The 24,688-nt window shown below is 32.8% G+C and overlaps 3 protein-coding genes across 5 annotated transcripts; 1 reads left to right on the top strand and 2 right to left on the bottom strand.

The window, feature by feature from the left end:
- Positions 1-4,994: 4,994 nt before the first annotated feature.
- On the bottom strand, positions 4,995-6,048 carry LOC107422613 (late embryogenesis abundant protein D-7). The gene is made up of 3 exons (XM_016032082.4): positions 5,899-6,048; positions 5,684-5,785; positions 4,995-5,297 (listed from the first exon to the last, which is right to left on the bottom strand). The coding sequence occupies exons 1-3, from the start codon at positions 5,950-5,952 to the stop codon at positions 5,214-5,216; spliced, it is 240 nt and encodes a 79-aa protein (XP_015887568.1). The 5' UTR covers positions 5,953-6,048; the 3' UTR covers positions 4,995-5,213.
- A 1,298-nt stretch (positions 6,049-7,346) lies between these two features.
- Positions 7,347-10,135, bottom strand: LOC107422617 (beta-amylase 1, chloroplastic). The gene is made up of 4 exons (XM_016032088.3): positions 9,320-10,135; positions 8,946-9,156; positions 8,567-8,677; positions 7,347-8,483 (listed from the first exon to the last, which is right to left on the bottom strand). The coding sequence occupies exons 1-4, from the start codon at positions 9,949-9,951 to the stop codon at positions 7,686-7,688; spliced, it is 1,752 nt and encodes a 583-aa protein (XP_015887574.3). The 5' UTR covers positions 9,952-10,135; the 3' UTR covers positions 7,347-7,685.
- Positions 10,136-15,146: 5,011 nt separating this feature from the next.
- On the top strand, positions 15,147-24,214 carry LOC107422615 (uncharacterized). Of its 3 annotated transcripts, XM_016032087.4 has the most exons (16): positions 15,147-15,639; positions 16,477-16,635; positions 16,808-16,924; positions 17,024-17,108; positions 18,792-18,900; positions 19,007-19,074; positions 19,159-19,284; positions 19,380-19,459; positions 19,556-20,311; positions 21,111-21,314; positions 21,394-21,454; positions 21,815-21,928; positions 22,884-22,997; positions 23,084-23,170; positions 23,423-23,497; positions 23,720-24,214. In XM_016032087.4, the coding sequence occupies exons 1-15, from the start codon at positions 15,551-15,553 to the stop codon at positions 23,447-23,449; spliced, it is 2,196 nt and encodes a 731-aa protein (XP_015887573.3). In that variant the 5' UTR covers positions 15,147-15,550; the 3' UTR covers positions 23,450-23,497; positions 23,720-24,214. The 3 variants fall into 3 exon arrangements, with proteins under 3 accessions (XP_015887573.3, XP_015887571.3, XP_048333411.2); XM_016032085.4 differs by having other exon boundaries at positions 19,380-20,311; XM_048477454.2 differs by lacking the exon at positions 21,815-21,928 and having other exon boundaries at positions 19,380-20,311.
- The last annotated feature ends 474 nt before the right edge of the window (positions 24,215-24,688 follow it).

Raw genomic sequence — 24,688 nt, 5'->3', positions numbered from 1 at the left:
TTATACTTGAATTCTTGACATAATTAAGTCCCATCAAAATTTACCTTGATCATATTATCTTCGGGTCTTCTCCATGTTATTTCGCTATGTAAGTCAACATTCCATCATTTTTAAAATTTTGGAACGTATTTTTTGTGTTTATATGGAGACAATTTAATAGAAGGAAGAAAAAAAAAAAAAAAAAGAGAGAGAGAGAGAGAGAGAGAGAGAGAGAGAGAGAGAGCATATGATCACAAAGGATGCATATATAAAATATTTAGAAATAATCACAATAGCTTGTAATATATAATAAAAGTTTGATGTGTTGGATGTGTTGTTTAAAGTGGCAACAAAACGTTTTAATATATCTTTTTACTTATTAAAAAGAAAACATAAAAGACGGTTTCTAGACTACGAAAGGACACTTGTTAAAAAGAGAATCCAAGAAAATAAAAATAATATGTTCAAAATAGAAGGTATTAAAAAGAAAATAAGAAGATAGGAAAAATTAGAGTGCAGGCACTCGACATCATCAAATATCCAATTTGGCCTGTCCAAAATTAATTATTATTATTATTTTTCTTGGATAAAAAGATCCCAGTAACTTTTAGTGTGTGTGTATATATATACATATGTATTGATAAATTGGGAAGAGGATTACATATGAGATCATTAATTTTTTTTTTTGCAAATCATTTACCATAATCTTTCTTAACCAGTATTTTGAAGCTATGATTTTTCAGTTGTAAGTGTGAATAATTTATCAATTTAATTAACCTTACTTAACTTGAAATCATTAAGCTTGAATGCTCTGTAATTTATAATAGCAATATTAATTATCAATTATTGGAAAAAAAGAATGGAGGGTTGTGTTTGCTGCAAGCCGAAGGTTGACCATGCACTCTCGCCTCATGGAATTTCCTATATATAATAGAGGTGGTGTGGTTGTCGTGATTGACCTCAATGCTAATGGTTAAGATTGAAGTTTCCTCTACATATTGCCTAAGATATTATACCTATTTATACAATATTTGGATAATTGATTCAAAATTGTAATTAAATTGATGATAAATATCTGTAAATTAAGAATTATATACAGTTTTTTATTTTTATTTTTGAAGAAAAGAAGTATATACAATTTGAAACTTATATCACATACAATATTTTTTAACATGTTCTCATGCCTATTTTTTAAAATATATATACATATTTGATCTATGGGGTGAGGGATTGAAACTAAGTACTATAATATATGAGTTTCTAATCATCATGACATCTTAATGGATTTTATTTCTTCAAAAGTTGAGATTTAAAGATACGTTTAGATTTTACATAGGTCTATTAAAATACTAAAATCCTAGAAGGATGAAACGAATTTATCAACTTATGGAATTGAAGAAATCCAGTGGGAGGAACGAATTGTAGGAGAGGACCAATTTTTGGGGAAATTTTTTGAACAATGTTGGGTTGTGCCATCTATAAGTTCGTAAAATGTCTTAATTAATTATTATTTAATTTTATACAGGGAGAAGGCTTCTAAACACCGTAAACATTAAAACATTGCTAATGGATGTTTCTAAACTTTAATCCTGTATAGAAGAACTATTTGTATTTTTGTATATACTTTAAAATTGCTTTATAGCTTAGTATGCAAAATTTTTATTACTCTTTGTGTTTTAACTTTTCTTTTGGTGAAGCCAATGAATGATAGTTGAATTGCCACTCTTTAAAAAAATTAAACTATTAGGAGGTGAATATTATATATATATATATATATAAATTTTTTTCATTAACACAAATGGGTCATCATTTCTTTTATATATATTTTTTCTAACACTTTTCTCGTATATAGGTTCGGCATCTTTTCTACTTAATTTTTCTAGCTAGTATATATTTATAGGTTATAGATAAATAAATAATGATAAAAAGTATTATTATTGTTAAAGGTTGAATTTTTTCTGATCGTTCACAATTGTTAAATATTAAAACTGATGATTATTTATAGATATTAGTTTTTTTTTTCTTGATAATTTATAGACATTAATTTGAGACCTAGTTACTGAATTTGTGAATAACATACGAATAATGGACGTATATATGCATTTTTTTTAAAAAAAAAACTTTCATTTTCCAAATTAATTTCAAATGTAAGAAAGAAAAAAAACCTCTTTTTTTTTTAATGGAAAAGTTTAAAGCATGTATTTAATGTAAGGAGAAAAAAAAAACTCATTTTTTTTCAATGGAAAAGTTTAAAGCATGTATTAAATGTATTTCCATATTAAACAAGTGAAAAAAAAAAACACATATTATTGAAAAATAAATATTTTTCAACTATTTTTTTCTCTTTTATGATGACATAAAAATATGCATAATAATATATTTTTTTCATTTTATTCTTTTGTTCTTTTATTTGTTTATTATTTTTATTGTTTAATATGTTAAACCATTATTATCTTACTAATAATTATATTGTTATCATGCATATTAAAGTAATTGATTTTATTATATATTTAATATCTATATTTTTAGTTCCTTATTTTTTAATCTATAATGTTATATATACATACATAGTAAATTTATAAACACTTTGTTTATATTTTTTGGCCGAATTTTTATCCTTGTTTTTTATTTAAATCAAACAATTTATATATATATATATATATCTATATATTTCTCTTCTATGTATTTTAGCCGAGGACCTCATGCATCTGGGTGCAAGAGACAATGCCAACTAAGCTAACCTTACTTGAACACATTATTTTGATAATTTTTACAAAATTTTAATTAAATTGATTAATAAATTATTATTATTTTCTTGGTATGAGAATTTAAAGTAACCACATTTTTTAACCAAAATTTTGGTATCTAGTGATTTGACATTGTTTTTTTATTGATTTTGTTTTCCATGATTACAGAGCATTATTAATTTAATAATCATTAACAAACTAACACATTATTGAATACCAAAACTTTGCTTACAAAATTTGGTATTTGTTGCAATACCCTTTTTGGTATATATATATATCCTTATTGTATATACAATCCTTACCAAAATTATTCTATAAGCAATATATTTACGTGAAATTAAACTTATAACGCCTACTTTTTTTTGTTTTTTTGTTTTTTTGGTGAATGCTATAACGCCTACTTATTAGTCCCATATCGCCCAAAAGTACAATAATCCCTAGGGCGTCAAGCTATCTTCTTGTAAACCTAATATATATGATTGAAATATGTGGTCTTTCTTTTCGGCCGTAACTAGTATAACAGTCCGGTTTCTAATGGGGAAAAAGGTATGCTATTTTACCTCCCCAGATTTCTCAAACTGGGCATGTCTTACTGATGATCTATTAAATTCAGTATTAGAGAGGTTGGTTTATAATTCTGATTTTATAAGATTCAGTGCCGTGTGCAAATCATGGAATTCCATAGCTTCGTATCACAGAGAAAAGCGTGCACGGCTAATCAACCACCAACTTCCATGGATACTTACAAACAAAGAAGGCGAAAGAACACTCTATTTTCGCAATTTCATCACTGGTGAAATCTTCAACTTCCAGTTACGTGTACCCCAAGTTTCCTACTGCTGTGGTTCTTCTCATGGTTGGTTGTTTTTTACAGTGACCTATTTTGAATTTGAAATCGTAAATCCGCTTTTGGGCACCATCATTAGTCTTCCCAGATTCAAGAGACGTATGTTTGAAGATACTATTATATTGTCTAGAGATCCTTCTCTGGGCTCGTTTGAGGTCCTCGTAACCACAATTTTGTGACATGGTGGCGAAGAAATATCATATCTAAGATACGGTGATGATTTTTGGACATATTTAGAAAGGACAAGTACTCCTCCTTATGATCGTTGTTTGCCATATAGCAAATATGACAAAGTTCCAACTCCTAGACTGAACCTTTTAAATCATTCTCTAAATTGTAAGTTCCGATTTCCGGCCCATTCTTTTTTAGCAAAAAATAAAAATGTCCAGCCCATTTTTATGAAACTTTACATTGTTGTTTTTGCATTAAAAAAAATTAATTGTGTAAAAAAAAAAAATTTAGTTTGTGTATATATATATATATAAAACAAAAAGAGGAATTCACCGGTATAGACGATCCGCGTACAAACTTGCAATATTGATGAATCACCATAAATATTATAAAAAACGGTCAAACCAATATTGATGAATCACCATAGATATTACATACCGTCTACATCATAAGAATTCCAAACTTGAGCAATGCAAAGATGAGGTAATAAAATGGCAATCAACTTTGTGTATAGACAAAAAGGAATTAGAGGGTGAAAAAGAAGATATTTATCAGAGATCCATTAAGACGTGTGAGAGAGATTGTAATTTTCTGAGAATAAAAGTTTTAGGTGGGAGTGAGAAATTGGGGATGGTGATTGGCTTGCAGAGAAACCGTGGATGAGTTGAGTGTGGAAACAGAAGGTGAAAAATAATAATAATAATAATGGGAGTGGCGGATGTGTAGTTTTTCGGAGAAGTTAGAGTTGAATTTTGTGAAGTCGGAGAGGTTTGGCTTATCGATAAGCATACGCGTAAGTGGATAAGCTCTCAGAGAAACCAGTGGTGCCAAGTGGTTTGCAACACTAATCTCGAAACTGTTTAATTCTTATATTTATTTAAATGATATTTTCTTATATAATTAGAATAAATTCATCTTTTTAATGAAATAAATATTATTAATTTGTAATTTTAATTTTTTAATATATACATGATTGATAAATCATTTATATTTTATAAAAAAAAAATACAATTATGTATGATTGAAGTAAATGACTTTTTCTAGTTGATTAAAAACAAAATCATTTCAATTTTTACTTTAATACATATAGAAGTTAAAAAAGAAACAAAAAACTATTTTTATTTGTATAGAAATTAAAAAAAAAAACACTTGAAATGAAATTATTAATTATTTTTTATGAACAATAAAGAAATTGTTTGAATTTTATATAGAGGCACTGTTTACAATCAATCACAAAAAACAAAAACAAAAAAAAAAAGAAGGAACTTTATGACATCTGCTATATAAAGTAAACGACAAGATAGCAACAGGCTTATTACAACTGAGACTTCCCAATTAAAGGGAAATTAATCATCAAGCTGACAAATAAATTTGCTTATGCTTCCTAAGGATAAGGACATCCCAAATCCTAACAAAAAGAGGCAGTTTTTCTTATTATATGAAAAGCAATTTGGTAATTTCTGCTTTTATCAGTTTCTCTGATCACCCATTCCAAGTGTGTTCTTCACAGTATCCACAGCACCCTGAGCCATGTTCTTCACTTGCTCTCCTGTCTGCAGCATGGATTGAAAAAACACAAGGGGGGAAAAAAAAAGCCATATTGCATTAAAACTAATCATGAAACAATGTTAGTATACTCTTAAGTGGGTTTTTAAATTCTCATTGGTTTTTAATCAAATGTTTATGTTAGAAACAAAACCATTTTGAGTCAACATAGTTTACATATTAGTGGTTTGGTGATGCATTTTCAATACTAATTATCAGGAAACAAACCCAATAATGATATAGATTCTCTTGGAAGAGATATCATATAGAAGAATATGTACTAATGAAACTAAAAAACCCATAAATTTTTATAAGAATTAATTAGTATGATATTTAAAATGCTAATTAAGTAGAATATACCCATTTAAAAAATATATATATGTATAATAATTACCTGTTGGAGGATTCCTGCAGCTTCTTGTTTGGTTTCTTGAGCAGACTGCTGGGCTGATTGAGCTGAATCCTTAGTGGATCCGATCCAGTCTTCCGTCTTAGCCTGCAAAAAAAATCCCCCTCAAAGTAATATCAATCTCTAATTAATTATTAATTTCACAAAATTATAAGGTTAATTATAATTATATAAAAATTGGAAAAAATAATATTTCAAACCTTAGCCTGCCCATGGGATTGGCCTGCATTGAAGTTTTGCTGAACGTTAGACATCTTATAAATTTTATCTAGAAAGTTACAATGAATTTTTTCAAAAAACAAAATTGATGTCAAAGTTGATTTTCACTACTCTTTGTGAGGTGTACTTTTATACTAGTTATGGAAACCATAAAGGAGTGCACACGTGGAGGATAGGATTTTGATGGGGCTGTAGCACGTCATATTTGAATCAGTTCTGTCTAGCGCGTTTATTTCTGCTGTTGAATTGGGCAACTGGGGTGACTTATTTTGGATAATGGAAAATTTTTCTTCTAATCTTGGAAATGGGATTTAAATTCAGATTCTATCTAAAACAATAGGGAGATTTTGCCACTAGACAATTCTTGATGTTAAACCAAATTTTGAAAAATTGGGGCAACATATTTTTATTTGTTGATAAATTTTGAATGCAAGAAAATTGACCATTTTGTATAATCCAAAGCAACAAAAAAAAGAGCCAAATAAGGCGAAGTTTACATTGCAAATTTAGAATTGGCTTTAGGACTTATTTATAAAATTTCCTCAATATTAACGATTGCATGCTAATTGTGCATAAAATAATGAGTTTTTCTTTAATGTCATTATTGTTTTGTTTTAAAGAGTGGATCCATGTATCATGGTTTTGTCAGAGCATGTTGATAAATCTAACTGAACTCCAAAAGTGCTTCTTTAAAGATTGGAATTTTATTAATATTGTTGACCATTATATATCATATATCCACCTCAAATTTTCTATGATCAAATAAATATGATCGCGTTGTATTTTGGGCCATGAAATTTTGTGCCTGCATGTGATTCCCTGCTAGGTTGCCGACCGACTCCTCTCCGCATTGCTTCAATGCACGTGACTACTAACGTGATTATTGTACCTCCAAGGTTTTGAGAGGGCGAGTTTTATTGATTATATTTACATATTGATTAAGATATTGATACTGTGTTAAAATATTGACAGGACTGATATTTTATTTAGGATTAGACTGTAATAATTTCATTATTTGAGTGAGATGGTTCGGACCCAACAAAGAAAGAAAATTTTGATTGGAATGGCATTTCATCTATAATATGGTTTCAATTTAAAGAAAGAAAATTTTGATTGGAATGGCATTTCATCTATAATATGGTTTCAATTTGGACACGTATAATGTGGTTGAAAATTGTCACCGAATACACTCCAAAGAATTTGAGATCTCTCTAGATCTTTCTACTAAACCAAAAAAAAATGTCTTTTTAAGTATTGCGGCACACACAAGAAGGTAAAAATATCAAATCAAACAAACAAAAGCTCAGATATACCAAGTACCCAAGTTTAAGTTTCCGAATAACTAAACACACGGATGAAAATACAAAAATTATAAATCAATCCACACAATTCATAACATATGGACAATTCTAGTAACAGGCAGAGGAACTTTTACATAAAGTGGAATAGAAATTATGTATTACTTTCACAGCATTGTACAACAAACATATGTAAATTCAAAAGTGTATACATAAAATTATATGATCATAGTTTACTACCCTGCTTAGAGAGGGAACAAAAGGAAGAAAAAAAAAATTCCCTAGTATCAAAATTACAGATCCCAGATCCCAAACTACATACCATAGCATAAGAAAAAGAGCTATGGCCATGAACCAAGGAATGAAACACAATAATTGCCATTATATGACCCCATTTTCTAAGGCCTAGTACACAAATGCTTTGTTTCTAATTTCCAAATCATTGAATCAAAGCCCCAAATTCTGTATTCTCAGTGCATAAGAGCCTCCTGAACAAGAGGCCGAGTAACATGCACAAACTGTTCGGCTTCCCTCTCCATCTGCTCCCAACATTTACGGGCACTTTTCCCTTCATTCATCTTCTTCACGAATGCCACGAAACGCCTCCAGTTTTCTGGCTCGAACAGATGTGGATTCATCCTCAAGTATGTGAATGCACACATTTCCTGATTCTCTGAGCTGCCATCGATATTCATCGATGCTGATCGCAGGATCTGCTCGTGTGCATAATCGTCGTATCGGGGCAATGCATTTTCACCTGCAAGAGGGACCTGGGCTTTCTGGGTAGCCAAAGCCACTTGCCTGACCAGTTTCTCAGGTGCACATTGAGCATCTTGAGGCTGTTCATGATCACGCATCTCAATGCAAGTGAAGTTGAATATGGCACCGTGGCGTGCTAGCATCTGGGCAATTGGAAGGTAACCATCTCGGAAACGAGTGTTGTAGTAACCTGCTGTGAGCTCTGGGGCATGGGATCTTGTCCCATAATGCCAGTGGATGCCGGCAATCTTTACCGAGATCTTCACCCCAGTATTCTCAAATACTGAATTGGCCGACGTGAGTATTCTCTCGCCGTGGTCAAGGAGCATTTGGGAGTACCAGGAAAGGAAAAATTCACCATATTCACTACTCCAGCCTCCACCTTCTTTTCTGAAAAATGGGGTGTCTTCAGGCCAGTTATTGTAGTGACCGGCATCTGTAGGGCCTGTGCTTCCCCATTTTGGCTTACCAGAAGCTTCAGCGGCCGCTTTTAAGCTACTTAGCATATACTGCATCATGATAAAATCGACAGTCAAATCATTGCGAGATTGAGGATTGAAAAAGATCGTGAAAATGATAGGATTCTAAGTACCTTGTCAAAACACTGGAAGGCACCAATTCCTGGGAATCTCCAAGTACCATGTTGCTCTGGGTATGAAGGGTAACGAAGCTCGCCTGCTGGACCCATTCCAACTTGAATTTCCTGAACAAACCAAAGTCACTACAGGTCAGCTAACAATCTTAGCCCATATAACATTAACAGCATCCTCTAATCTGAAAAATAAAACTAAACATTCATCATCATTATCTTTCTATAAATTGTATTCGATGAGCATTAAAGTTGTCTTAAATAGCAAAACCAAACACAAATTGCATTGTACACCCAAATGAGCAAAGTCACAAAATTGACCCTAAAGCAATTAAAAGCACCCGAATGTATCAGAGGCTTAAAAAGGATGCATTGTAATTACCACAATTGTGTCACCAAGGAGGTGTTTGAAGTTGTCTCTGAAAGCACGCATGAAGTCAGAATAACACTGCACAGGTGTACGGCCTTTAAGAACTGGGATGGTATCGCAGCCAAGGGACACATATTCGTAATTCCTCCTTCCCCATTGATCAGTGTATGCAAGGTCTCGGTCTCTGTCAATCTCTTCCACAACCCACTTCGGTAGAGGAATTCTGCAATAACACAAAATACAAAAAAAAAAATTTAAAAAAAAAAAAATTACCCAAATAAAAATAAATAAAACAAATTTAAAAGTCTGCTATTTTCTCGGAATAATCTTTCTTAGCCACCAAACAAAATCCAACGACAAAAAATTAAAGACTATAGATTACGCACGTGCAAGAGTCGCCTACGTTCCCGCCACACTGATGGAAGGACATGACTGCCTGAACTTTGAGCCCGTGCTTCTTGGCCATTTCAAGGAGCTCGCTATAACCTCCCCAGTTGTACGCGCCGGGCGTGTCCTTCTCAACCAGACCCCACCACACGTCCATCATGATCCCTTCCACGCCCGCACTCTTCAGCGCCTGAAGGCTCGCGTTCATCGCCTTCCTCCGATTCACCGTGTGGTTCATCGTCACGCTATCCAACGGCATCATCACGTAAACCGGCACACCCATCCCCTTATCCTGCGCCCTCCATTCCTTATACTCCCTCACAGGAATATCCGCCGCTGGAGCTTCCATCTCCGTCGCGAAAGCTTGACAAGCTACGGACAGATCCGATCGGATTGCTGAGAGCACCGGTGAGAGCACCGGCGACCTGCACGGACTCAACGGCGGCGATACCGATGGAACTCTTTCACCAATTTCTGAGCTCTTTACCCTGCATCTGAGATTCGCCGCCGGAGACTTCCACACCGCCGATGCACTCACCGTCGCCGTTGTTTCAACCGATGTACCGTTCTCCGATGTAACCACGGGAGTTCCTGCGAGTGTACCTATCTGGTGCGTCATGCTCAAAGCCATTCCCTTTTTTCAAAAAAGAAAATCAAAAAGAAAGTGCGAGAAAACGAAAGAAAATGAGAGAAAATTTTAAATTTTTTTTTTTCCTTGTATATCCGGGTTTCGTTTTCGAACCCTCAGTTTAAAATCTCTTTTCTTTTTCTTCTGGTTTGGATTTTTGACTTGAAACGTGGATATCGAGAGGACCACGCAGCTCTACAATTTATAGGGAGAAAATAGATCGGATAAGATTAAAATAATCTTTTTTGAACCGTTAACTTTTCGCCACGTGTCCGTAACATTACGTGTCAATACGGTAGGCTCCTGAGACGCCTACGGCTGAGATTTCTCAATCGCACGTGAAGATGGACGGTTGGATGTCCCTACCCGTGAAGGTTCAAGAGATATCCCAACACGGTTCCGAAAATCGAAGCTGTAAAATTTAAGCCATGTGAACATGCTGAGCGAATGGGATATTGACACGTGGATGAGAGAGAGTGGTGCTTTTCCGTACCTTTAGGCTTAAGAATTAAGACATGAAAATTGTATAAAATGAGTATTTATTTTTTTATTATTTTAAGAGGTGCGTCTTTTTAATTTCTACGGCTGCTCCGCTTTGACTTCCACGGGAAGGAAAAGTGTAAGCAAAAGGGTAAGATTTGGGGGAGGATTAGGAGGACACGTGGAGGGTTATGAGTGAAGTAGGACGGTGATTGATGCCACGATGGGTAAGTGATGGACGAGTAATTGATCAATTTTTTGATCGTGGATTTTGGAGTGTATTGATGGTCTTGATTGGGGACCGTGTGGGCCACCACTGACTCTGGACATATATAGGGATATTTGACCCCACTGAGATGCCCATCAAATTGGAGAGGTTATCACATCTGGGCATCTGTGATCTCTGAAATTTCAAGGTCCAGGTTTTTTTTCTCTTTTTTTTTTTTTTTTTTTTCCCTCTTTTTGTTCAAATATATTCCAAGAAGAAATATAATTGAATAAATTTTTTCTGTGTTTGATTATTTAGATCTCATTAAAGAGAAGGGGGGAAAAAAAAGCAAGTAGACCTTTTATTGTTTTTTGTGTTATGTACAATTTTAATAATTTTCTATTAAAAAAAACGAGAAACTACTTATATATACAATTTTTTTCATCTTTCCCTCGTGTATATTTCAAATTTCAAACTTCATTATAACCTTTTTTTTATTTTTATCATTGTTGGTGTTTAAACCTCGGCAACTATTTTGAAAAATAAAAATAGAAAAGTTGCCACTATAATTATTTTTTTTATTTTTTTTATTTTGCTTAAAGCAAAAGTTTTCTTCCACTAAATCATTTAAAAAATATGTGGATGTGACTTTTTTTGGGTTAAACAAATAACTTTGTAGCTAATACCATTAAGTTTTTCATGATCAAAGCTAAATACTCAAAACTAGTGGTGAAATTTTCTTTCCATGAGAAGGACGTCACTTTTTGTTTCCATTCAGAAAATAAAGTTGTCGACCTGTTTTCTGTGGTGGGAAAAATATTTCTAAATCCATATGGAAAACGTCATGAGTCTTGCACTGTTTTTTGTTCTTATTTTTATTTTTATTTTTATTTTTTTAATTCAAACTTTTGAAATATAAACCCAATGCGAATGCTTTTTCGGTTCGCATGAAATCCATTTATATTGAGATATATCTCATGAACCCATTTTGCTATTCAAATGCATGATTGATGATACCAGCCCACCAATTTGGGCTGAAATTTTATTGGTCTTAATCCACCACACACATGTATGTCGTTAGGACTACTTTTGCTTTCAATTTGGGTCTCTGAATCTTTAAACCAATCTGCATACACTACATAGTTGCGAAAAAGAATTTGCATACACTAAACTTATAAAATATTTAAATCAAATTGCAAATCATACATGTCATATGCGCTAAGTGTAAAGGATACATCACTTTTCATATTTGACACCTGCTTCATGCTTTATTGATAATACCATATTCATATACATTTTGTACATACAATGAATTGGAGGATGAGGTTTGTTGACCCGAACTTTATTTTTTTAATCGGATTATAATAATTCCTATTTTTTAAAAATGGAGTCTTGAACCTATAATTTCATATTGTAGATGTGAGAGGTTAATTAGTAAATCAACCTTACTTGATTTTATTAAATTCAATATTTAACAATATTTACAAACAATGATGATATTGTAGCCACCGGAAGAAGTTGATCTCTTATCAAATTAATCTAATAATTTTAATTTGGAGTCTACTAGATTACCCCTTTAAATTAGCTTTTGGGAAATAGTTTTCATCCAATTAAACAAATGAAAATACTATAATGGTATTTAGTCTAAAAGGATAAGATTAATTTAATATCAGATTGAATATACATATATACACATTAAATTTTTTTTAATAATCTAGGATTTTAGTTTTTATTTTAAATTAAATATCTATTGATGTGATAATTGATAATAATTATAACTTTTCAACAAAATTTTTTAATTTAATTCATTAATTGAGATACATTTTTATCAATTCCTATATTAACATATTCTCACTTGTGATTTTCACTCTATGTTGGGGATATGCTTTTGAAAAAACAATGCATCTAATTTTGAATTTCTTTAAATGTTATAGCTAATGCTAATTTTGAAAAACAATATTTTGTTTTATCGGATCTATGCATGGTGCTTGACCAAGATAGGAGAGCCAAGTATAACAGGAGCCTTTTTGTGTCTTTGTGCTGCTAAGTGTCCAATTTCCCCACAAATCCCCTCAATTTGGTGATAAATCCTCTATCTGCTGCTTGAAGTTTCCAGGCAGCTTGTGCTTTTGTCATGTAGAAAAAGTGACAATGTGACACTTCTTGGTAAAGCACTCGGCCAAAAACAGCTAGCTTCAAAATCCAAAAAATGTATTTTATTCCAAACCGCGTCCTTTATCCCCTTAGGAAATGGATTAGATGATTCTCACTAATTCTAAACCATTCAAAAGGTTAAAAAATAATCGGATTAGCTCTAGATATTGGACACGAGTGGCAGAAAATTATGGTCCTGCCACATGGCAAAATTGTAAACGTGGCACTCTATGGGACTGTATGTGGGTCCCACAACACCGTGTGCAAAAGAGGATCTTATCGGGCACAATACGTGTAAACATTTTGGGTTTTGATGGGCAACATTTATCTGAAACAAAACAAAACAACAAAAAAAACAAATGAAAGAGAAAGATACCAAGAATATGCAGGAATTTGAGCATCTTTTTCTGCCTTAATATTCTAAGATCTTCTTTATTCTTCTGATATTTATTTTTCTTCTTCAATCTCCTTCCTCTCTTCGTCTTCTTCCTTTTTTTTTTTTTTGTGGTTTTTCTGATGGATTTTGGATGTGTTTATGGGCTTTTGGGACTTCTTGTTGGTTTCCATGTGTGTCTCCCTAAGCGGCTGTAAAACTTTCTGGATGTTTCTTCTCTGACGAGCTTTGAATAGCTGTCAAGACAACCCAGCATTTGAATAAAGATGGGTCCGGGTCCAAATTTTGAATGTGGTACGCGATTTTGGTCCAATACGTTTCAATCCCATCCTTTTGAATCAAATTCAACTAAATATTATCTTACTTAAGATGGATGGATATGATTTTGGATATTTAATTTTTATGAATTAATTTTTTTCCTGTTACATTTGATAAGTAATAAAAAACCTTATAAGTAATTAAATTTAATTTTATATAATAAATTTAAAATAAATATATATTTTAAAAAAATTTAAAATTATTTTTTAAAAAAATTTTCAAATGATAACAAATTTTTTTATATATTGCTTAATAAAAATTTAATTTATCCATTCATATTTTTTCATTTCATAATAAATATCAAAATAACAAAAAATTATTACTTTCAAACGAAATTAAATTTCTACTGATTTTACCATATACAAACATACTATTAACAGTTACTTACTATAAATGGAAATCCTTAGCAAATAGCAAATTTTCTTGAAAATTACATAAATAAAATATTCATATCCACTTTTCTTCGTCAAAAGGGTCCACGTCGACTTTGAATATGCTTTGGAAGATTCCTTAAACAGGCCCATCTATTAGCCCAATACCAATTTGGGCTTACCATCAGAGCAAGCTTTTTATTTCTCCGAAAGTTTATTAATAATTAATTAATTTTTTTTTTCATGCAACTTTGTTTTGAACCACTAAAAATAATTTTATCCTTTGTTAGAAATTAGTTAAAAGTTTTATTATAAATGATACACACAAATAAATTTACAAATCATAGTAAGTAATCCACATATGATGATAGCTCCAAATGCAATTTAAAGTAAATAAAAAGCTGAATACATGATTAAAAAAAATTAAATAATACATAGTTAATAAGTGGATATACAAAATTGATTTTCTTCTTCTTCTTCTTCTTCTTCTTGGTTTTCTTGTTCTTATTATTATTTTTTTGGCTATACATGTTTTTTAAACTTGGAAAATTCATTTTTTTCAGGGAAAATTTGGAATTTGGAAGAGGAAAAAGCGGATGAGAACCACTAGACAGTCATAATAATAATAAAACTAAATTTACAAGGAAATTGGCTTAAGTTAATAATTACATATATATACACACTATAATTCAGGTTTTTCAATTATCTTATCCACAATACCATCTTGACAATTAAAAACAACATATACATACAACGAATTCCAAAAATAACTCAACTATTTTAAAAAAGATACTAACTATCATAACAATATCAATTTTAATAGTTTAAAGAAAAAATCAAATATGAATTGATTTGGTTAAGAAAATAAACTATATTTTATGGTTTTAAAATATTTATTCTATTTTTTTGTTAAAGATTTGACACAAATTTAAATTGAAAATTGGATTCCTAATTCAAAACAAAATCCGATTATTTTATTATAATATATAATTTTACCAGCTATAATTAAACTACATTTTCAAATTCAATTAAATTAGAAAAAATGTTGAAAAAAAAAAAAAGAATTAAAAAACCCAACATGACCTCAAGACAGAGACTTAAGTCTACCTGGTACGCTCCACGAGCGGTATCTACCTGCCACGAGTACGCGATCTGTTGGAAAGAATCCCAGAAACCTAATACGGAAGGGCATTTTCGTCAAATCAACACGATTTTCTTACACAGAAACTTATACAAATATATATATATTTTTTATGAATATATAAATGTCTGAATTTGCCAAAAAATAAAAAATAAAAAATAAAAAATTTCGTATTGCCAAGCCAATCGTTCTTTTTTAGGTTTTTTCGTTCCAATTTCCATTACTTTTTTTAAAGATTGAGATCTTCGCTTTCGTTTGCCCTAACACGAAGCGATTCAAAATCCCAAAATCCATACATCTCCAAACCCTAAATTTTAATCAAAATTCTGTTATTCTGTGTTTATTTATATATATATGTGTGTATATATATATATATATATATAAAATTCATTGGTAGCAATTAGGAATTAGGTGTTAGAGCCAAATGTTTAGCTTTGTTTTATGAATCTGAATTTTCCTAGGAAAAGTTTGTATTATTGAAAATTTTCGTTAGGATGTGGGAAAATTTAGGAGCATGAGGTTTTATTGGGAAAATAATGAGGGGAGGGCCATTGTGGGCCGACGAGGCCAATGCTCCATCAACCTCGACGACGCGAATTCACCAGGCTGCATCGTGTAAGCACAGGTATGAAATGGCAGTATCTGATTCTGGGATGATTTTTTTTTTTTTTTTTTTTAATTGTGGGTTTGGTTTTCAGTTTTGCTTTGAATTTGGGGGAATTTCTTTTTTTAGGAGGTTTCGTGTTAATTAAGGATCTGGATTTTTGCTGGGATTCCCAGAATTGGTTCGATCTCTCTACGAGGTTTTGAAGATTTTGATGGGGTTTTATTATGAGTTTGAGTGGGAATTCAATTAGGAAATTGTACTATGGATGGGATATCTGAGTTCATGTTCTCTAGCGTGGAAAAGGCTGAGCCTTTTCTTTTTTTCTTTTTTTTTTTTTCAATTCAAATTACTATATGTGTCCTTAGTAAATTGATTGTTCGTTGTAATGATATTTTTATTTTTTTTTGAAATCCTAGGGGTGGTGAAGGTTTTTAAATTGATTATTGTCTTCTTAAGTAGTTAGAACTTCAGGGAAAATGTTGGTTTTTGTGATATTGTTTCTTTACCAATTTGTTAAGTCCATTTCTCGTTTCGGTGAGAAATCGTAGGGGTATAAAAGGCAGAAAAGTGTTACCGAAATGGTGTTTATATATAATCTGTATTTAGGATTTTCTGTTTGAGAAAATGTCCGACTCTTTTTTCTTGTTAAAGACATAGAGAATTAGTAATCCTTCGGGATTATGAGATTCAGCTATATCACAAGATCAGTGGCTAAGCTTTTGTTTTTTGTGTTGTCAATGCTGGTGGAATTGCTGATGATAAGTTATGCTTAATTGGCATTTGGAAAGGGAAACAAAAAAAAAAATAAAAAAAATAAAAAAAATCTGATTTATGTGTATCTTATATAATTGCCAGAGCTAGCAATGTATTTAAACTCTTAGTTCGGAGAGAGGTTTCTCCTCAATCAAAATATCAATCAAAGAAGTTATGGGGCGAAAGTTCTAAGTGCCGTCTGGAATCAGCTAGGAGAAGATGTGAATCAGCTAGAGATGCTAAACTAGGTCTCATTTCATGGTAATTGCTTCTTTTTTTCCCCTATAATTTTTATGCATCAGAAATTGGTTATTACAGTTTTTTAATTATTAGTTCCTTCTGTCAGCTGGATAGAACTTAGATCATAAGCCATGTCACCAGTTAGCCATTTTGCCAGATTTTGGCTCATTCCCATGAATCATTTTGTTTTCAGGGTGGAGGCAGAGTCATTAAGGCATTTGTCTGCCAAATATTGTCCACTCTTGCCTCCTCCAAGGTCAACTATAGCTGCTGCCTTCAGTCCTGATGGGAAGACACTTGCTTCTACTCAGTAAGTTATTTTACTGTTTGTATATCTTTTGCTGAGTCGTAGGAGGCTTAGTTATCTAAGACATTTTTGATATTCAAATTGCATTCTCGTTAACTGCAGTGGGGATCATACAGTGAAGATTATTGACTGCCAAACTGGTAGCTGCTTGAAGGTTTTGAGTGGTCATCGCAGGACTCCTTGGGTGGTAAGATTGAGGCGGTTTTAACTTTGAATTTAATTGATTGCTGTGTGCTTATTGTCCAGTCTGTTACAACATGTTCTGTTTTAGATCTGTTAAATTTTTTTTCCTTGTGTTTCTATGAGATTGTAGTTTGATTGCTTGAAGTTATTCACAAATAGAAATACTCATATGCTTAGCATTTCTACAATATTCACTGCATCAGAAACCCTTTCTGCAGCTTTTATGAGGGTGCTTACTTATTTATGTTGGGTATGGTCAGTGTCATGCCTTTTGCGCATAATGGACATAAAACACCACAGAACGTTTAATTTGGGCAAGATTACATTACTTAGGGTGAACCAAAAAAAAGAAAAAACAAAGAAAAAAAAGAAAAAAAAGGGAGTATATTTTCAATTGTCTTATTTTATTTTTTGGCTCTTTTAAGATAAAGATTTATATAATATTAAAGACATAAATCTAATTTTAAGAAATACATAAGGTAACATAAAGTATATGGTCAGTCTTTATTTTTTTATTGTGAAAAATGAAATAATTCGAAAATTTATTCTTGTTTATCTAGTGTAAGAGGATAAGATAATATTTATAACTTGTAATAGAAACAAGATTTAATTTTTGAAGTACTTTTGAAAGGTTTAATCTAGATTTTTATGATAATTTTAATACATTTATAATTATTTAAATTATATTCTAGAAAGGTTTACATCTAGTGTGCCTCATGGTCATGAACACTAAAATACTTTATGCTTTCGCCTTTGGAAATATCAGGTAGTATTGGCATGTGCACTTGTACAGTTAAAATAAAGATGTCTAATGCAAGTATTTGTCTGAATATACTATACTTAGACAAGAGCATTTGTCATCACAAGCTGATTTGAAGTCCTCAACTTGTTATGCTGCAAAATAATAATAACAAGAGAAACATATGTGTCTAAAGTGCATTTATCATGAATTTCATTTCACAAATCTCCTGTATTTACTTTTATCACTTTCCCCTTTCTCTGTATCAATGTTTCAAAAATCGCCAAAGGCGTATGCCTTGAGGCATGGCCCTGGTTTCATGAGTTGAGGCTATAGCCTTGACCCTTCCAATTGAGGCTTACACCTTTGAGATGTGATGTGGCACTCCTTGCGGCTTAAGCCTTTAGGCTATTGAGAGTTTTCACCTTTTTTCAATACATTTTCATGGGTATAGATGGGTCAAGTCGACCCACATGTGACTTTTAGATTTAAACAAACTTAAAATAAAAGAGAAGATAAAAAGACACACACAAAAAAGAAAAAAAAGAGAGAAAAGAAAAGAAAGGAAAGAATAGATCGGCTGTGAATGTGACTTTCTATATTCTTCATAATTAACTTTTTTATTATGAATATTATGGGATTTTATTAGTATTTTTATATTTTCTATTTTTTTTTTTAAATCAAAATTGAGGGTTACGCCTTGTACCGCCTGAAGGCTTATGCCTCGCCTCACTTGGGCAAAACGCCTCAAGTCTGCCTTAGGACTTTTAAAACATTGCTCTGTATTCCATGTGATCTGTATATGTTATTCTTTATTGTTGCTTAGAAAAAGATCATTAGGTTTTTTTCTTTGTTGTTGTGTGTATAGATCAGAATATTTTGTTTAGTGCTTTTGACAGTTCTACAAGCTAATGGATTTCTCATCTCTCTTGCTGTTGTGCTTTGCAGGTTAGGTTCCATCCATTGTACCCAGACATACTTGCAAGTGGAAGTTTGGATCACGAAGTTCGATTATGGAATGCAAAAACTGCAGAGTGTATTGGATCACGTGATTTCTGTAATGACTGATGTGGATTATGATATAAGAACAGTGTTTAAACAATACTATGCTTAGATAATTACAATTTTATGGTGACTTATCAGTGCCTGTTTCCTACATGCAGACCGTCCTATTGCATCTATTGCTTTTCATGCCCAAGGGGAGCTTCTTGCTGTAGCATCAGGTCACAAGGTAAAAAGTTTTAGCTTGAAATGTTGGACAGGGATTATATTTTACTGTTCATTGATGGAATTGACATTGTAAGTCTTGTATCAGCTCTACATATGGCACTACAACCGAAGAGGGGAGACGTCGTCACCAACCATTGTACTAAAGACACGCCGTTCACTTCGGGCTGTGCATTTTCATCCACATGGCGCTCCATTCCTTTTAACGGCAGAGGTTTGGATTTTTATTTTTTTAAAAAAAATAAATTTTATTGTTAGTTCTGATTTCTTTCATTCTGTTTTTAATTCTATTACTTTGCTCTTTTGTAGGTCAATGATCTTGACTCATCAGATTCCTCAATGACTCTTGCGACTTCTCCGGGTTACTTGCGTTATCCTCCTCCTACTTTGTATTTAGCTGATGCTCATTCTATTGATCGTTCTGGTGTGGCAGATGGACTACCTCTTATGTCATTACCATTTCTGATTTTGCCTTCATTTGCTAGAGACAATGGGCGAATATCTATGCACCGCACTGATGCTGATGCTGGTTCGAATAGTGTCCAGCAGAGAGAAGATCCTTCTGCTTCAGTGCGACTTCTAACATATTCAACTCCATCAGGGCAGTATGAACTTCTGCTGTCCCCTGTGGAGCCTAATAGCTCCTCCCCGATGCCAGAGGAAACAGGAGCTAATGCTTCCACAAGTGAAATGGAAACTGAAGTTTCTCAATCTGCGATGGATACTTTAGAGCCTTCGGAAGTACAGCCTGAAGGAAGGACAAATCCTATTTTCCCTTTTGGTGATCCAACATATTGGGAACTACCTTTTTTGCAAGGGTGGTTAATAGGTCAGACCCAAGCAGGTCAACGCAACATGCGGTCCCTTAGTAGTGCAGCTCATGAAAGTCCTGCACATGGTGACACACTGAGCACTGCTCAGACATTATCCTCATTAAATCCAACCAATGTTAACCAACCTAGAGTTACTGGAAGACCTGGTTCAAGACATCGTACTTCACGTTCTCGTATGATGTCCGTAGTTGGGTCTAGTGAAGGTGCTGGTATCAATAGTATCATGCATGATGAAGGTGATCCTCAACCTGTTAGCAGAATGCAATCAGAGCTTGCCAATTCGCTGGCTGCAGCGGAGTTACCTTGCACAGTGAAGCTCAGAATATGGCCTCATGATGTGAAAAGTCCATGTGCTCCACTTGATGCAGAGAAATGTCGACTAACCATTCCACATGCTGTACTTTGTAGGTAATTACTATCTGTTTATTCCATGCGGCTTTCTTACTTTGTTAATTATGTAGTTTTCCTTAGCTTATTCTTACATCTGTCTTAGGTTCTGTTACAATCATACACTCATAGAGCATTGCAATATCAGAATTGACCTGTTTGTGAAATGCTTTAGCATTGCTTAATTGAGAGTAAGCTCAAGCTTGTCTAGTTCATATTGGTTGTTCTTGAGCTTATAGGCAAGTTTGTGCAAGAATTGACCTTCAGTGCTTGAGCTAGGTGTTTATGGTTTGTAAGCTAAACAAGCCTGTTTCACACATATATATATATATATGTGTGTGTGTGTGTGTAGATGCGTGTGCGTTTGTGTATGTGCGTTAATAAAATCTAATTCTGCTATTTTGTTTAAATTATATTAGATTAATTAATATGTTTATTTTTATATGTTTAACGCTTGAATCAGGGCTCATAAGCTCAAGTTCAAAATTAGTTGGGCTGTATAGTTAGGAATCCAAATCAAACTAACCTCAAGCTTGGTGGTTAAATTTCCTTCAAGTGGACCTTTGCTGTACCATACATTTTAAATTATAATCAAGTTATCGTAGTTTATTTTGGGTTGGTACTGTTCATTCTAATGCAGAATTAGTTCAAAGCACGACTTTTTTCTGGATTTAGTTACAACAATAATGTGTTTGGATTTTTTATTTTATTTTATTTTATTTATTTCCAATGTTAAGATGTAGTTTGGATTATGTTGCTATTATGCCACACTGTTCTTTTTCTTTACTATGTAATTTACTATGTAAGCATATTGTTGCAGTGAAATGGGAGCCCATTTTTCACCTTGTGGGAGATTTTTAGCTGCCTGTGTTGCATGTGTGTTGCCTAATCTGGAAGCTGACCCTGGCTTACAGAGCCAGCTTAATCAGGATGCTGCAGGTGCAGCAACTTCCCCAACTCGGCATCCACTATCAGCTCACAAAGTTGTGTACGAGCTTCGTATTTATTCTCTTGAGGAGGCAACGTAAGCTTGATACCTCTTTAGCTATGTGTTGCATTGTCTTGAATATTCATTTTCCAAACTGATCTTTTTGTTCTTGTAGATTTGGTTCTGTTCTTGCATCACGGGCAATAAGAGCTGCGCATTGTTTAACATCTATTCAAGTAAGTTTTTTTCTGTGTGTTTATGCCCTACACTGTCACATGAGTTCTCTTTCATGATTTAAATCATATTTCATTTTCTTTTTATTTATTTTTAATGTTTCAATTTTGAACTCTTTTTTCTTTCTGTAAGATGAACTTTTTGAAACCTTAGGCTGCATAATAGCTGCTAAACAAATAGAATTTAAATTATGAAATCATTTGCTTTCTTGTTGGCATCTGATAGTGTGTGTGTGTGTGTGTGTGTGTGCGCGTGCGTACTTGTTCATGTATGATAGTTTTTAATTTAAAAAAAAGAAGAAATTAGCTTTATACATTTATGAGAAACCTATTTAAGTTTTTCACCAAATTTAACCATTGCAGTTCTCCCCCACATCAGAGCATTTATTACTTGCTTATGGCCGTCGCCACGGTTCACTTCTTAAAAGTGTTGTCATTGATGGAGAGACAACAGTTCCTATCTACACAATTCTGGAGGTAGAAAATCATGTCTTTCTCTGGTCATCTTGGTTCTTGCAAATGCTCCTGTAACTTTGGTTTGTGCTTCTGAAGACATTGAAAGTGCTTGTATATATTTTTTGTTGGCTTTTATGTGTATAGTAGTTTTCACTCGAATGGTATTCAATTGGGAACTTATTCATTGATTTCCAGTTTCTCCATGGAGAAGAGTGAGGGAGAGGGAAAGGGGAGGGATGAAGGGATGGATGTTGAATCCTGTGAATATGTTGATAATTGCATATTAGTGTCTCAGGATGCACATTGCAGAGGTTACGGACAGTGCCTTGCTATTAAAAATGCTTAGAGAACCGAGAGCTGATTTACTGCTTTAGTGCTATCATTTTTTGTTTGTTTTTTTATTTTATTTCTATGGTGATTACTGTTTTATGCCTGATAGGTAGATTTTGATGCAAGTATAATTTTAAAAGTCTGGTATTGCGGAGAATATTGCTATGGTTGTTTATTGGCTGCTGTTGATATTTCAGGTTATATTGTTAGGTTGTTGCTTCAATATTTTGTTTTTGGTCATACTTTATGCTTTCTTACTTAGTAGCTGAAAATGTAGTAGCAAGGTAGGCTACACTACAGTTTGTATTAAGTAATACATATCTTCCCTTTGTTGATTTAACACTGTTAAGTTAATAATCTCTAAAGTTTATGTTAATAATCTTGGAAGTTTAAGTTATTAGGAATTGGACACAATTACATATATCTTGCTCATTCAGTGGATGAGGTGTGGGTCTATCCAACAATTTGATAGAATTTGGGCCTTACACATGTAGAAACATGAATTAACAGAAATAGTTATTAGGAGGCTTTGATATCATGCCAAAGTTACCATTGGCTTTAAGCTTTGGGGTATAGTGAATCCCACTTTCTATATGAAGCTCATCCAATAGATAGTTAACAAACAATGAATGTTTGTATTGTTCAGGTCTACAGAGTTTCTGATATGGAACTTGTTAGAGTTCTTCCTAGTGCAGAGGATGAGGTTAATGTAGCTTGTTTTCATCCTTCTGTTGGAGGTGGCCTTGTCTATGGCACTAAGGTAAATGGATGGGTTTCGCATTATTTTTAACTTGGCTTCTCTTGCTGATTTTATGAGCTCAAAATATTTCTTTGTGTGAGTTGCAGGAAGGAAAGTTAAGGATCCTTCAGTATGATAGTTCGAACGGCATAAACCATACAACATGCGGATTTCTTGATGAGAACATGCTTGAGGTAGAACGAGGCACAAGCTTCTTGCTTTAGTTTTTCTACTCCTCTCAATTCTTTTAATGAAATCCTTGGTTTCTGAAACTGAATATCTTGATCTTAATGAGCAATATAACGATATTAATATAGTTAGATATACTATTTTCATACCAGCATATTGCAATTTTCAGTCATTGATTCTCATATAGAATTTTCAAATATACTAGTCGTTTAGTCCGAAGTATTTTAGATACTTATGTTACTAATTTCTCTCTGTAGGTCCCTACATATGCTTTAGAATGCTAGAACTACCAATTGCTATCCACTCGTGAAAAGTGCAACTCAATTTAGCTGGTTTGTTTCTCTTTCTGAAAGATCTTTTATCTTCAGTTGATAGTAAATTAAATTGTCATTCTTCAATTCATTTTGGTGCTCCACACATTCCCTCAAGGAGATTTGTTTATAGAACCTGCTTCACTGTTTCGGAAAAAGGCTTGTAACTTTCTGTGTAGTGGATTTTAAGTTATGCGTTCGACACTTCTTTAATTTATAATTTTACCATTTGTGTCTTTTCAGTGTTGGAATATGAATCACTGCCGTGCCAATGTACGGGTTATATTTATTCAATCAAAGTTTGGTTTGGTTTCTGGACGAATCCATAAGGTATCTGTTCCACATGTGCAGCTGATTACTAAACCGGCGTTCTTGTCCTCGTCATGGTGAAACCCGTCAATGGTTCGGTTTGAAAATACGAGGTTGTAGTTTTGTTTGTTGTTTCTGGTAGGAGTACAATGTTGTCTACACCATTAGGAAATTGATCTAACTCGACAGACTATCAGTCAGATGAAGCAAAATGTGTCGAGAATGAAGTCATTTGTAATGTTTTGCTCATCTAGGTTCCGTTCCATCCAAAGATTGTAAGAAATGTAATTGATTCCTTTTTTCCTTTTTTATTTTGTTTTTTTCCCCTTCGAACATTTTGACATGGCATTATTTTTTCCCTGCCCAAATATATCACCTATATTGTAAAAAAGAAAAAGAAAATGTCTTGCTGATTTGTTTACCTTTTTATACTTATTTTTGGATATCCTATTCTCTAAGGCTTGTTTATTTTATGGATCAGAAACATTCCCTCTTAAAAATGAAAAAATAAGTAGGAGAAGGTATATGGGTTCTCAACAGATCACAGTTAAAAATGAAAGAATGGCATCTAATAAACGAATAAGTTTCTCTACTTGTATTCGGACTAATTCCAAGCACATCATGGCTTCAGTACACAGAAGACGAATAAGAAGCATTGCGGTCTACCGGTTGATCAATTAATGGAGTCCTGGTGTACAAAGAAAGTATAATCATCTTTATTTTCAATTGCTATATACATAAATATGTAGGGTCTAGTTCCTTGTACAAAGTTTTTAACTAATATTTTCGACAAATAACTTTGGCCATTAAAATAATGTTAATCTAACGGTGTATATTTATAATATATATTAATTTTGTTATAGAATGCTTAGGTGCCTATGCTACAAAACACATTATCCTGAA

Source organism: Ziziphus jujuba, chromosome 3, assembly GCF_031755915.1.
Source record: "Ziziphus jujuba cultivar Dongzao chromosome 3, ASM3175591v1".
Classification (NCBI taxonomy): Eukaryota; Viridiplantae; Streptophyta; class Magnoliopsida; order Rosales; family Rhamnaceae; genus Ziziphus; species Ziziphus jujuba.
Note: the sequence above shows the minus strand (reverse complement) of the source record. Positions and strands in the feature narration are given on the sequence as shown.

What these genes read in the sequence shown, in the direction of transcription:
- LOC107422613 (XM_016032082.4), bottom strand. Translation starts at nt 5,952, where the DNA reads ATGTCTAACGTTCAGCAAAACTTCAATGCAGGCCAATCCCATGGGCAG. An exon ending in AATCCCATGGGCAGGCTAAG is followed by an intron (nt 5,786 to 5,898) that starts GTTTGAAATATT and finishes TTTTTTTTGCAG; the next exon opens with GCTAAGACGGAAGACTGGAT. An exon ending in CTGCAGGAATCCTCCAACAG is followed by an intron (nt 5,298 to 5,683) that starts GTAATTATTATA and finishes TCCATGCTGCAG; the next exon opens with ACAGGAGAGCAAGTGAAGAA.
- LOC107422615 (XM_016032085.4), top strand. Translation starts at nt 15,551, where the DNA reads ATGAGGGGAGGGCCATTGTGGGCCGACGAGGCCAATGCTCCATCAACC. An exon ending in AAGACACTTGCTTCTACTCA is followed by an intron (nt 16,925 to 17,023) that starts GTAAGTTATTTT and finishes CGTTAACTGCAG; the next exon opens with TGGGGATCATACAGTGAAGA. An exon ending in ATTGTTTAACATCTATTCAA is followed by an intron (nt 21,455 to 21,814) that starts GTAAGTTTTTTT and finishes TAACCATTGCAG; the next exon opens with TTCTCCCCCACATCAGAGCA.
- LOC107422617 (XM_016032088.3), bottom strand. Translation starts at nt 9,951, where the DNA reads ATGGCTTTGAGCATGACGCACCAGATAGGTACACTCGCAGGAACTCCC. An exon ending in AACGTAGGCGACTCTTGCAC is followed by an intron (nt 9,157 to 9,319) that starts GTGCGTAATCTA and finishes GTGTTATTGCAG; the next exon opens with AATTCCTCTACCGAAGTGGG. An exon ending in CCTTCCAGTGTTTTGACAAG is followed by an intron (nt 8,484 to 8,566) that starts GTACTTAGAATC and finishes ATCATGATGCAG; the next exon opens with TATATGCTAAGTAGCTTAAA.